At 35.9% G+C, this 14,248-nt stretch overlaps 2 protein-coding genes across 12 annotated transcripts in view; one reads left to right on the forward strand and one right to left on the reverse strand.

Moving 5' to 3' along the window:
- Window positions 1–13: 13 nt before the first annotated feature.
- Window positions 14–8,508, forward strand: TAF1D (TATA-box binding protein associated factor, RNA polymerase I subunit D). Of its 3 annotated transcripts, none has more exons than XR_014326362.1 (8): window positions 14–107; window positions 1,701–1,864; window positions 2,630–3,008; window positions 3,828–4,003; window positions 4,347–4,404; window positions 4,795–4,971; window positions 5,841–5,881; window positions 8,459–8,508. XR_014326362.1 is itself a non-coding variant. In XM_082843983.1 (7 exons), exons 2-6 carry the CDS (start codon window positions 1,806–1,808, stop codon window positions 4,939–4,941), a joined length of 819 nt encoding a protein of 272 aa, XP_082700109.1. In that variant the 5' UTR covers window positions 14–107; window positions 1,701–1,805; the 3' UTR covers window positions 4,942–4,971; window positions 5,841–5,946. The 3 variants fall into 3 exon arrangements, 1 of the variants encoding a protein (XP_082700109.1); XR_014326363.1 differs by lacking the exon at window positions 8,459–8,508 and adding an exon at window positions 8,374–8,445; XM_082843983.1 differs by lacking the exon at window positions 8,459–8,508 and having other exon boundaries at window positions 5,841–5,946.
- A 2,534-nt stretch (window positions 8,509–11,042) lies between these two features.
- CEP295 (centrosomal protein 295) overlaps window positions 11,043–14,248 on the reverse strand; it is a 48,557-nt gene continuing 45,351 nt past the window's right edge. For all 9 annotated transcript variants that reach the window (XM_082843977.1, XM_082843978.1, XM_082843976.1 and 6 more), the window contains 7 exons: window positions 13,054–13,655; window positions 12,252–12,392; window positions 11,892–11,985; window positions 11,602–11,766; window positions 11,429–11,528; window positions 11,249–11,348; window positions 11,043–11,161 (listed from right to left, as the gene is read on the reverse strand). In XM_082843977.1, coding sequence (XP_082700103.1) covers window positions 11,123–11,161; window positions 11,249–11,348; window positions 11,429–11,528; window positions 11,602–11,766; window positions 11,892–11,985; window positions 12,252–12,392; window positions 13,054–13,655 — 1,241 coding nt within the window. In that variant the 3' untranslated portion in view covers window positions 11,043–11,122. The remainder of the gene's footprint in view (window positions 11,162–11,248; window positions 11,349–11,428; window positions 11,529–11,601; window positions 11,767–11,891; window positions 11,986–12,251; window positions 12,393–13,053; window positions 13,656–14,248) is intronic.

Genomic DNA, 14,248 nt, shown 5'->3' on the forward strand with positions numbered 1-14,248 from the left:
CACCTCTCACTCTCTTCCTGGAGTCAAATTGTTATCGCGAGACTTCGGTCTCCCTATTAGCTGGGGCACGCAGCCCGCCCATCCTTTTCTCCAGCGCGGTAATGGAGGTTGGTGGTTCTTAAGTTGTTGGAGTGAAGGGGGATTCCGGAGGTTGCTGAATGCGGACTTCCTAGGGAGGGGTGGTGGGTATCTGGTACGCAGCTGAGGCCCATGCCGAGCCGGCGCTGGTTGGTGCAAGCTGTCTGCCCTCTCGACAGGTAGGAAAGAGGACGGGGGCTTCCGGGCCTTGTGGGCGGGGGAGGGTTTCCTCTTGTAGCTTTTCCCAGGCCCCTGCGTGGCATATCGGGGTCCAGCCGCGGAAGTCAGTCCCCGAAGGCGGAGGGCTCGTGGTTTTTGTGGACTTCGGGCCTAGTGGCTTTACTGCGGCCCACAGTACACGATTATAGCATGGGCGTGGTCCGTTGTCTGGCATGTAGATGTTAAAATGTGGTACATACAATACACATTTTCTGAATTAATAGGGGTTAAGTGCGAGGTAACCATTGCTGACGCCGTTCTTCTTGTACGAGGTTAGGCGCTTCCTGGAGACGCTCGCCCCAAAATCGCACAAAGTGCTGAAGGGGAATTGTTAGAGCCAGTGAAGGGCACTATTGCCATGTGCTTCTCGCAGAATCTCGGAATAGGAAGCCACACTTCGTAGGAATGCTTTCTAGTTTCCGAAAAAGAGGTTTTGAGTCAACTTTAATTTTGATAATACGCTCTGATTTTTTTTTTTTTAATCTCAAGTATACTATCAGTGCCATTGGATCCACTTGTTGAATTTCTTTTTGGGCAGTTATTTCGTGACTTATTTCTTAGATTTTGCATTTTAGAAAACTACGATAAAACATCATGAAATTACCAGGAGTCCGTTGGCTATTTTGCGAATCTGAGAGCTCTGTGACCTTATTGGCTTCCTATGTTCGAAGTATATTGTTCTTGTAGGATTTCTTTCATCGTTGCTCATTTGTCATTGCCAAGAATGCTAAAGACTAAGAACAATATACAAATAGGAAGAATGATGGCATCCCCGATAAGGGAGATGGAAAAGTAAAATTAGACATTATCTTTTTTTTAAATTTTGTCCAAACTATTGTATCTAAGGAGATTACAACAGTGCCCTTTGTCTTTTTTTTTATTATTATTTGTAAGCCTTTCATCGAAAAGTTTGAGAATTCAGAACTTTTGTATTAGTACCCATTAACAGCAAATTCCAGACAGGAGTTTGGATAGAGGTAGTTAAGTCCTGCTGATTATTTTCCCGGGTATACTGAGGCCATACTCCACCTTCTGGCTTTGTATGCAAAAGATTTTCATACTAGTTCCCAACTGATGTTGAAAAATGGCTTTTTGGCCGTTGTATGGCTAAGGGTAAAATTACATTTTTTAGTGTTGCGGAAAGCTGTATGATACTTTCGTTGGAAATTACAATACTCTTCTGGAATCTAACATTGGATAGATTAAGGAGGCAAAACTGAAAGAGAACTTGTGAATAAAATCTCTAGATTTTAGGATAGACCTGAAATGACAGTTCCTACATGAAAATATTAAAAGCCTTGTATGTGATTTTTGCCTTAATTTATGTGTAATTAATTTACATAATTGTCACAATGACATCAACATTTTCATTACTCTGATACTAGCTGTTTGCATTTATTCAGGGAAACAACATCACATTTACTGAATTTTGTATGGTCAGAAATCTGTTTAAATCAAAGGACAATTGACAACAAATTGGAGAGGGGCTTGGAAAACACATACCAGGAATGGATTCTATCAACTATGCAACGGCATCTGACTCAGCTGTGGAAATTGAGAATCAAAGGTAAGTGCTTTCTTTTTTTTAAATAACAATCACCAGATTTTTCTGGAAAAGAGACTAGATGGTAATTTTACTGTATTTGAATTACCAGGAAAGCATAAATCATTGTAGATAATGAGTGGTGGTAATGGTAATTTTCATGCATTAGAACAGAAAAGGAAAACCTGGTTTGCACAGGCCTTTGAAGTTTTAACTACTTATAATCGTGGGACAGATCGTTAACTAAGGGAAACAGGAGTATATTCTCCGGGCCAAACTGCTATCTTCCTCATTAAATCATCCTCATTTTATAAGAAGAAAATGGATATCAGTAGGGAATCTTGTTTTAAAATTAACTTGTTCCTATATTCCACGTTATCAGGGATGCTGGCTTATGTATATGATGAGAGGTATCTAGTCCTAATTGTTGTTGATCTCACTGGGAAAAACAAATGAGCATTTCTAGTATACTCACTACATCTCTCTGCTAGGATACTCTTGTTTTATTTAGAGGAGGCTTTGTCTTAGTTTAGCCTCTAGCAGTGAACAAGGCTGCCTTTGTGGAACTTACATAAAGGAAGATGATTTTTTGGCTAAGTGCTATGGCACATGGCATTATGGGCCACTTGTGGTAGAGTGGTCAGAGCTAAGTGATTGGCTAGTACTGAGCCCATCTTTTAAAAAATTACTTTGAACATGTTTTTCTGCTTTGATTTGTAAAAGAAAAGTATATTACTGGTAATAAACAGTAATATAAGAGGGTACAATTACTCTTTCCCTGTTTTCTAGTGATAACTCTTCCTCTGGTAGCAGCTTATTTAAAACTCAGTGTGTTCCTATCCCACCTAAAAGGAGGCAAAGAAACCCTATTAGAAAATTTGTTCACACACCTGAAAGTACTCAAGCAAGAGATTCATCTAGTGACTCATCTATAGAGCCAAGACCATTGACTTTAAAAGCTATTTTTGAAAGATTCAAAAAAAAGAAACGTAAAAAGAGGAAATACAAGCCAACGGGAAGATCAAGGGGAAGACCAAAAGGAAGGAGAAACACTAGAAGCTCACAAATAAATAAGAAACAATTTAAAGACAAAGGATCTGGCTTCCCATTTTTAGAATCAGAAAATGGAAGAAAACCATTACCTTGGAGAAAAATTTTAACCTTTGAGGTGAGTCTTTATATATGCTGATGCACATAGCTTAAAATGTCTGAAATGAGTTGTTGGTCGCTTTTAGGATTTAGATGTACCTGGAACATACAGTCTTCAACTTTTATAATACTTCTCTATACTGACTATACTGCCGCTTAAATGCCATCCCCCTCCTTCAGCTCAAAGTTCACTTGGACTTCTGGGTGGAATCTTGCACTGGTAACACAGGGTGAATGTACCTGTATATGAAGTGCTCTAAGGCTGATTTTATACCTTGATCTTATCATGTCAGGGCTGTAAACACCATTCCTAAAACTCAAATGCCCAGTTGTTTTATAGTAACCGAAGTGAAACCCACACCTGCCTTTCATGTTCAGTGGCTTTAGGATTTCATTTTGTTCAGATATTTCAATTTCTGACAGAATTACCAGACAAATAACACCAGTACTTAGCAGTAGACTGAAATATTTGAGGTAAGTGATTGCATAATTTGTAGTCACTTGTTCTAGAATCTGATTTATTGGAAAGGATTAATACTCATTAATCTCTTTATGTTTTAAGGTGATTAAAATAGACAGTTCTCTGCATTAAAAAATATCTTAAGTAATGCCCAAACGATACAAGATTTATGCTTGTTTTTCTTGGTACTAACTTTGATAACTTGCTAGGTAGAACAGTGAATTGATACACGTGATCTCCATATGGCAGAATAGTTAAATCAAGATCATTAAGGACCTTGTTATGGGGATCCTTGTCATTTAGGAACATAGGCATTTGCTGAGTGGAAGAAATTTTTTTTAAGTCCTTGACTTAAAATATGGTGTTTTTGGTACATAGCAAGCAGTGGCAAGAGGATTTTTTAACTACCTTGAAAAACTGAAGTATGAATACCATCTCAAGGAATCCTTGAAACAAATGAACGTTGGTGAAGATTTAGAAAAAGAAGACTTTGATAGTCGTAGATACAGATACTTGGATGATGATGGATATATCTCTCCTATTGAAGAGTCAGCGTAAGTTCTATCATGGATTGGAATAATTTTGGACATAGGTTTTATAAGATTAAGTGCTTTTAAATTTTAATGTTGGTCCATATGCTATCAGTTTGTTTATACTTTGATTTAATAGTGATGTGAACACAGATAAAATATTAATAGACTTAACTGGTATTGCTGTTTCAGTTGTGTGTCATGACAGTATACTACTCATTGGGTTATAAAAGATTTGTCATCTGAGTGATACACTTTTTTTTAAACTATTGGAGTATAATTGCTTTACATGGTATGTTAGTTTCTGCTTTATAACAATTGAATCAGTTATATATATACATTGAGTGATATGCTTTTAATATTGCAGAGCAGAGGAGGAGATTGCAACAAATCTTGAACATGATGAATGTGATATTAAATTGGTGGTAAGTGACAATTTTATCCCACTTCATTTTGGGAGGACAGCTGTTGACAAAGGGAGAATTTTATCCTGTTGTGTTACTATCTGTATTTAAGTTTTGAAAGGTTCAGTGCCCTTGGTGCAGGAAATGCAAGAATAAAAATAAGAATTTTATGGATAATTGGTGAGAACATGAATTATCAATACTATATTAGTAAAAACAATACTATTGTAAGTTTTCATGTGTGGTGTTGCTACTAGGATATCAGATGAGAAAAGCAGCAGAAGTTAATTTGGATTTTTAACATCCAGATGTAGTATCCAGGTTATTTTAAGTAACCTAGAGTTTAGTTATATGTAATTACTAACGCGGTAAAGTTTCAGTTATTGCTTAGTATTGTTATTTCTTATGCAGGAGGATAATTATTTCATAATAAGTTCTGAAATACCAAAGAAGAAGAATGTATATTTGGAACAAGAGGAATATACTGAAGAAGCTGCATTGCCTAAAAAGAGAGCATCAAAATCCAAAAAACACTGGACAGAGGACAGAATGGCCTGAAAATAGATAGGATTATGACTACCAGACAAGGTAAACAGAATAGAGAAAAAGGAACTTTATAGAAAGAAAAGATGATAAATGTGAATACATATGCCAGCCTTATGATAAAAAAGAACCTTGTAAGAAAATAAAAAGAATAAACAAATTTATAAAACTCCTGAAGTAGTAATTATAAGAAAAATAATTAAAACAGTGAGATTATGTAGAAAAAACATTGAGGCTGTTACAGCAGATATAATCACTTCCCCCAAAAATAAACAACGTCCTACTGTTTTTGCATATGGTGGTGTATTTCTGGGTAAGAGAACTTAAAGGTGCCATTTGAGCTTTGAATCAAAGAAATAAGATTGTAATCCTGAAAAGAAAATCTTAGTTGCAATAACCACTAATGATTGACAGCAATAACCACTAATGATAATTCTCCTTAGAGTACCTGCAACTCCATTTTTATTTTTTTCAGAGAAATTTAGTGTGAAATGCCTATTAATGTAATAAGAACTTAATATTTTCTTTTCCTAAAACTACCTATAATATTTCAACTATCATTTTCATCACCACTGTATGTTGCAGATTATGCCACTCTATATACTTCATTTTACCATAGCACTTGTGTTTGTTTTTGTTTAATTTGTGGACAAAGACTTCTAGACAGGTGCACAAATAAATCCTCTTTTGCAACCCAGAGCTCATTGTTCAGTATGAGTTTTGATACAGATAAGAAGGAACATGATACCTAAGAGAGTCAAGTGATGGGGGTGTATTGATAAACATAAAGATTGCTTCCAGGACTATAGAGCTGATAATTTCCCTCATATCTTAAGCTTTTAAATTATCAGCTGTATTGATTTAGTACTCTAATTTTAACATTGACATGAAACAAAGATGGCTTCTTTTTTTAGGCTTTTTTATCTTGATCAGAGTGTCTGGATAATCTAAAAAGGTATGTCTTATGCTTTAGGTGAGTTTGGGTCCAATTTGTGTAAATGTGATAAATTGTCAGAATTTAAAACCTCCATAGGTTTCATTATTGAAAGGCATTTTTGCCAATTTTAAATTTCTGTTCATAATGTAATTTCAGAAAACGAATCTCAGGATTGACATGTGACATTGTGCCAGTTTCACTTCGCTTGAATGAAAGGGTCCCAGAACTATAAATTAGGCAGTTGTAGACAGAATCTTGGATATTCCTGCTTCAAGCATACACAACATATTTTTAATCTCCCCGCACCCCTATACAATATTTTTTAAAAGTTTATTGAAGTATAGTTGATCTACAATATTAGTTTCTGCTGTGCAACAGAGACTCAGTTATACATATATTTCTATTATGATTTATCACAGGATATTGAATATAGTTCCCTGTGTTATGTAGTAAGACCTTGTTTATCTGTACTTATATATATAAGTAGTTTGCATCTGCTAATCCCAGACTCCCAGTCCATCCTTCCCCCACATCCCCCTCCTTGGCAAACACAAGTCTGTTCTCTGAGGCTGTTTGTTTCATAGATGTGTTCATTTGTGTGGTTTTAGATTCCACAAAGAAGTGATATCCTATGGTATTTGTATTTCTATTTTTGATTTACTTTGCTTAGTATGATAATCTCTAGGTCCATCCATGTTGCTGCAGATGGCATTATTTCATGCTTTTTCATGGCTGAGTACTAATCCATTTGTGTGTATGTGTGTGTGTGTGTACGTACGTGTACCACATCTTTATCCGAGTAATAATCCACTGTGTGTGTGTGTGTGTGTGTGTGTGTACGTACATACGTACGTACCACATCTTTATCCATCTCTTGATGGACATTTAGGTTGCTTCCACATCCTGGCTACTGTAAACGGCATTGCAATGCATGTATCCTCTCAAACCATGTTTTTCTCTGGATATATGCCCAGGAGTGGGATTGCTAGATCATATGGTAGCTCTATTTTCAGTTTGAGGAACTGCCGTACTGTTTTCCATACTGGCTGTACCAGTTTACATTCCCACCAACAGTGTAGGGGGGTGTTCCTTTTTCTCCAACACCCTCTCCAGCATGTATTATTTGTAGACTTTTTGATGATGGCCATTCTTACTGGTGTGAGGTAGTACTTCATTATATTTACATTTCTAATAATCGGTAATGATGAGCATCTTTTTATGTGCCTATGTGTATGCTTTCTTTGGAGAAATGTCTATTTAGGTCTTCTGCCAATTTTTTGATTGGGTGGTTTTTTTGTTATGGAATTGTACTATCCAATAGTTTTATTTTTATTTTTTAAATTTTCTGGCCATGGTGCTACTCTTTATATACTTAATTACATATGGACTGAACATGTTTACTAAACACGTCGTTATGTTTTCAAGTTCTTCCTTCCCTTCAAATTTTGGTTTACCAAAATTTATGTTCTGCTATTAATTCACCCTCACGTGATGTGAAGAATCCCCAAATAACTTTTTTCTTAAAAACCGCATGGCCTAAATGAGATGAAATGTTGCTCCTAAAGATTATTTTATTTAATGTTATGCATGTTAATATGCTGAATGATTTAATAATTATAATTTTGATTTAATCTGACCTTTGTTATTTAGATTTGCAAAAGGGATATATTTTTCATACACTTGTTTGGCCAGTGCATTCTTTTATTTTTGGCTGCACCGAGTGGATTGCAGATCTTAGTTCCCAGACCAGGGATCGAACCCATGCCACCTGCAGTGGAAGCATTGGAGTCCTAACCACTGTACGCCAGGGAAGTCCCTACAGTGTTTTTAATGAATGCATAATCTAAAATGAGGTAGAAGATTTAAAAGTATAATGCTAGAAATGACTACACAGGACACAAAATTTCATGAATCTGAATGATATAAAGTTTAATTAAATACACCCAATTTGTCTTCAACGATTCCCCAATCGTCAGAACATCAGCCACATTAACATTTTTCTGTATTTTTATAATTGATATCAACTAATGAGAAAATGCTTTATATAGTTCTTAAATTAAGGCAAAAATTCAAAGTAAAAATTTTGCAGTAATCTGGGAATTGCATAGGCAAAATACATTGCAGTAATGAAGTTCTTAAAATCAAGCTTAAATTTATATGTGGAACTCTTCGTTTGGTTCATGTATAATAGCTAATAAGTACTTTGCATATTTTTACCTGTTAATATAATGCTATCTTTTCTAAGCATTGTAAAAATACCTACCATGTGACTAATTCATGGGATGATCTCCTTAAATTTCTTAAAACATCCTTTGTGATGTCTGTTACTGCACAGTTTTGAACATATCTAAGAGACTGGAGCTCTTTCAAATAATTGTTCTCTTGTGGACTTGTTTATATTTTTTAAAACGCAAGCAGTGGTTGAGGTCTATCCCGATGGGGCTTTTTCTGTAAACCTACATCGTTGGAAACGCCTCATAGATTAACTGTGTGGTTTCCTTTACTCATAGAACTACCTGTTAGATCTGTGGGAAAGAACTACAAGACAGAGCTGCCAAGTAAACTATGAAAAACCTAACGAACTTTTTATCTTAGGTATTGGCATATCCCAATGATCTGTACTGTTCTAGGGTGTGATGGCTTAGGTAAGTTTTAATCAGTGACAGTGTAATTTGTGCGGGGGTAGTGGGGGGACCATTCCAGTTCAGATGATGAATTTAACCGTTCAACTGCTGAATGATACAGACATGAACTAAAACTTAATTCTGATAGAGCTGAGTATGCTTAATATCTAAATATTTTAAGTTATATATTGAGGTTTTAATTTTTAATCACATGAGTATGGTATCCATCTTTTATTTGATATTTTATTTGCAGGAGTGAATATGATTTCAACCTAATACATTTTTAGAGGTAAGTGGAATATTTAATTTCTATTCAAATTAAGGATTCAGAAGTTCTGAAAAGAATGTAAATTTTGAGTATAGCATTCCATTACTGTTGTGATTGCTAGTTAATTAGGTATAAAACAATTATCAGGATTTCGGCCAAAAATACTGCTGTAATATTTGTGTTTACAGAATTGGAAAAAATGAAGAGACAGCACTGACACGTAAATATGTATAATCGGATAGTTTCCTATGTAAGTTCTATAGGTATAGAGAGGGTAAAGGTAGCAATGGCTACGTTTATAGTTTAAAATGGAGTTAATGTAGTTGTCTCATTGGAATGACAAACACGTTATAAGAACTTAAATTTTTAGAGATGTGTGAAGATATTTCTCAGATAGTAACATTACAAACTTGAGGTTGAGGGTTTTTTCTGGTTCAGTCATAATTGCACTGCATGGTATCTGCATTCAGCAGTTTGTTCCTGCTGAGTGTTCAAAGGACAGTGCAATATAAATTCAGTATTTGGCATCGTTGGTTTTCTTGGCTTTGTGCATGTTAGACCTGGTATTTCTACTGATACAGTATTCCTATAGTTTCTCATACTGTTCAGTTTGACAGTCTTCAGTAGTAACTAATACTATTTTTCTAGGATGTCAAATTCAGAACCAGGCAGCTCCATCTCCTGACCCTAAACATGTAAGGATTTCTATTTCTGTTGCTTCTAGTAGCTTTCCTTCATTGATAGCATTGTTAGCAAAACAGCAGAACTTCTACACAAGTGCAGAAGCCTTTTGCACAGTGTATATATAAGCTTGAGAGAAATGTTTATAGAGCCTCATACAGTTGAAAATGGGCACTGTTGTTCATGGTGCCCGTAAATTGTTAATGTGGCTACATTGAGAACACAGGTTTTGCTTCCATCACTGTAATTTCACTGCGGTGGTGACAATGAGACCTGCAACATTTTTTTTTTTTTTTGCTAGGCTCATGAGTAAAGATTGGATATAACAAGGCTTTTCAGTATTAGAAAAGATGAAGGGATAAATAGCAACATACTTGCTATATTTAATTTCTAGGGTCCTAAAGTAAATCACTTGAGGAAATTGGATCCCAAAGATTACAGGTATGATTTTAATTTCATTTTTTCCCCTTGTATTTAATGAAAAAGACTATGACGGTAAAAAGGCCATTAGTTGTTTTACTATTTACCAGTAATGTATGATGTCATGATGATGGCAAAATGTTCAACTGCTCTGAATGGGCTGAATGAAAATAGCCTTTCTGAACATCCATCTTACATAAAGCTGTATTTTAAATGAAAGCTCTAAGATAAAAGTTGCCTGAAACATGCATGTTTGGAAACAATCAGCTAAATTTAGGTGTGAATGAAAATGGAACCTAATCAGTCCCAGTTGCCATTACAATCTTTTTCTGTAGGTGGGGAATTTTGAAGTGTGTCCATATTTCATTGGAGATCAAAGAAGCCTAACTAAAAGAATTGTGGTAAGTAATTATTTTTATTTTACCACACCAAATTATTTGTCAGGCTTTAATGGTCATTACCAAGGCTTTTAGAATGCAGTTTCTCATTTGCTGTGGACATGACCATAAAAAAAGTTTCCCACTAGGTTTTGTTTCTGCTACTTTGTAGCATTCAGCCTGTTGGGAACACTTTATTATTATTTACTTGTATTTCCATTGCCTAGGTCAGCACTGTTCCAGTATAAATAGAACACAAGCCATTTTTTTCTAATTGGATTTTACAATACTGATACATGGGTAGTGACTATTATATTGAACAAGTTGTGCCTAGATTGCTGGAGTTCTTTGTTTAATCCTGGGCTTTTAGTTTATTACATTACAGGTTGCCTGGTTACTAAAGGAGGGGAGGCTGGCTTACATGAGCACCTCTGAAAATGGACCCTTATCTTTATATTTGTTATACAGGGCTGACTCATATGATAACTTCTTTTTGAAAGGTATGTACACATTAAAGAAAATAATTTTATAGGTCATTTCAAAGAGGGCTGATGGGACCACATCCAGGAGCTCTTTACGCTGTGACCAAAGACTGAGTTCTCCACTGGATATAATAGTAACTTGATAGTGCTATGTTTTCCAGATGGAGATACAAGCCACTCATACCCATGATTAGTGATGTGGGAAAGTAATTTAAATATCTTCCAACTTTAACCAGTGTCTACTCTCTTCTTCAGGGCTATTTTATCTTGAAGATTTATGAGTTTGGAGGAACTAAGGTGATTGGCAGTGGAAAGAATCAGAACGTGTGGAATTCCTTAAAAATTTATTGACTTAAATAACTGTGTTACACATAATAAAAAAAAACCTTTACACTTTGTGTGGAAAGTCAGCATATATTTTTGGCTCGAAGTTTCTCTAATGTTTTCTGTGGAGGGAATAATAACGTTTATCAGTTGTAGTTCTGATGTGCCTTAGACATGAAAAATTGGCAGGGGGGGGAGTGGCTGCTCACCTTATGAAATTCTTTTGCCCTTGCTCTGTTTTGGGCATATGCGTCTTGCTTTGCTTTCTCTTCCTTTTGCTTTTTCACTTCAGGTAACTGATGGTATAATCTGCAAGAAATTTATATGGAATTAAAGACAGACACTTAAGCTATGTGAATTCATAGATCTTCATATATCCACATACATACCTTAGAGCCCTTTGGTGCATATGGGCTTGTGCAGTCTTTCTGTCTTCAGGAAGAGACACTCTAACCTTGTTCACACCCTTTAGGTGACTGACAAATGAACCTGAGCGGAGAACAAGTCATTTAATATATATGTAATGCCAGATTCGCTTTGAAAACTGATGTGGAGAGTATACCTGTGGGTTTCTCCTTTACTATTTTGGTTTGAGAACTTCCAGAGACACGAATTTTATTCCTTATTTCTTTCTGTCTCTGTGAGGATCTCTCCATAAATGCTTTTTTTCTTTTCATAAATGCTTCTTGTAAGCTCCCTGGAGTAGCTGTAAACTTTGAAAGGGTTTCTGTTTAAAAAAAAAAAAATCGAGGCTATATGTCAGCAATATACAAATGTGTGGGGTTTCTGCTCAAGTAGGGGGAACTCCACTGGCCCCTGGGCTCACTAATCTGATGCTCGGGGCATACATACCTGCACACACAGCTGGTTTCTCCACAGGATGTTCTGATGCAGCTGGACAATCTGAGTTTTGTGTTTCTGACAGAAGAGGCAGAAATTCACTCACCTAATTGTGAGAAAGTCACAGACTTTACCACTTTACCTCACTGTACAGATTCACAGCAAAGGTTCTAAACTTTACCCATTCTAAACCCTAGGTCTTTTGGAACTGCCTTTCTAGAAAGTTCAATTGTCAGCTTGTCCACTGTGAGCACATTCATACACGATTCTAATGTAAGAAATGCCATGTAGAAAGCTAAGTAAAACTATCCTTTTCTATTCCCTAATCCTCAACTGTGGGTTGCTCTATAAAATGAGAGCTATGAAATTTACCTGAAAACAGCTCTTTGCCTCATTTTCTCTCTTTTCTTCTAGAGTTAAGTTTGCAAAATCCATTTCAGCAATACTGATATCACTGTTGCTTATCAATGTAAGTTCTGGTTCTTCCATTATACCATGGCCACATTCTGTCTCCTGTACAGTAAAATTAAAAGGGAAACAGTATTCAAAAATCATAGCCTCAAAAACACTCAGAATGTGAAAAATATGTACATTATGGAAGAAGAACAGGTTCTTCAACTAAGGATAATGGAGAAGACAAACTACTCCGTGGGTTACAGAGCCAAGTGCCTGCTGACTGGGGGCTGTGCAGAACAGTGTGTGTATCCCCTACCTATCTGAATGGACCACCAGGGAAGTCCCTAGACCACACTTTATTAAGGCAAAACCCTTTCAATACTGAACAAGAATTTACAAAAAAAAAAAATCCAAAAGCTGCCAAGTCAGTCAGCTAATTTTTTGCTTATCTGTGGAGGGACAAACAGTACTAGAAGGTAAGCTGAAACCAAGTAGATTAATCCAGTGCAGCACAGTGAAGTTCAACACTATGTGCTGAAGCATAGGCTGAGCCGCCATTTTTCAGGAAAGCTGGAGAAAAGAAATGCGAACTGGGAAGATCTGTAAAATTCAGAGGAAGGTCAAATTTTAAACATTTGCTTTCTCATTTCATTGGAGATTTCTAATGATTATGAGATTGACTATATCTCATATAGTAGCTCTGTTGCATCTCTTGCAATTTTGTTTAAAAAGTCTGAAAATGAAACCAAAAATTACATACAACACAGATTTCACTTACCCAGATTGGAATAGAGTTCTGTAGTGAAAAGGATCCAGAGCTTACAAAGAGCGCTGACTGTGCTTGTTGAGTTTGGTTTCCTATGATTGTTGGAGTTTCTGCAGTAGTTGAATCCTCAAGACATTTTTCGTTCTGAACAGTGACTGAATGTGGTGTCTGAATTGAAGTTCTTACGCATAATTGTGGATTTATATTTAAAACGCCACAGGTTTCTTTATCGTCAGTGAGCCCTTGACCTTGTAACACTGTACCAACTCCTCTTTCTGATAGTTCTTCAAAGCCCAGTCTTTCTTTTACTGAGCACTCACTAGAGGCAGAACCACATGGAGTGCTATGCTGTAGATTTAACTGATGAAATACATTAGCCTCACCAGATGAACTGAAGACTGAACTTTGCAAATTTCCTACAGAGAGCTGGAAATGAACACTTTTTTGCTTGTTTTGTAATATTTCATTCTGTTCAGAGGAAGAGTATTGATTTTCCGCCCCTTGGGAAGAATCTCTTGCTTCAATGCTGCTAAAAATACTTGGTAAGTCAGCATGCTGGCTTCCTTCTTGTGAAGAAAATTCTGGCAGAAGTTGTTGAAAAGATTGTTCAGACCCTATAAGAAATCAGTTGATCATAATTATATGTTGTAAAAACTTCGACAGAGATACAGTCTCTAATAGTTGCTGAGAACATTGCAAATAATAAAGTCAGGTTACTTAAAATTTTAGGAATGAAAACTGATATACATAGACGTGAATAGAAAGTTAAAGGATGTCACAGATATTCGAATAACTACTGCTCACACCATGTATTTTCTCCTATAATAGTTAACAAAGGAACTATGACTATTAAACACAAGGGCTTTCCCCCCCATAACAGAATACTGACTTTATAACAGAAAGACTTAAACATGCATGTGCATCTCATATATGTTGTGATGTGTGCATATATATAAAATTTGTATAAAAAGTTTTAGAAGGATACTTAAACTGATAACTGTAAGGGTTGAGGTAGGGAAGTTGAGCAAGAGGCAGCACTTTTTATCAAAATAAAATGCAAACACTATATATTACTTCTGTTATTTAAATAAATATACAGAGAAACTGGTGAGGAGTGGAGACAAACCAAGAGCTACTAGGTACAATTTCCAAGGAAAATTGATATAAATAAACAACCATGAAAAACTACTGAGCTTTATTTAACTTT

This window comes from Leucopleurus acutus (assembly GCF_964270905.1).
Source record: "Leucopleurus acutus genome assembly, chromosome: 8".
NCBI lineage: Eukaryota > Metazoa > Chordata > Mammalia > Artiodactyla > Delphinidae > Leucopleurus > Leucopleurus acutus.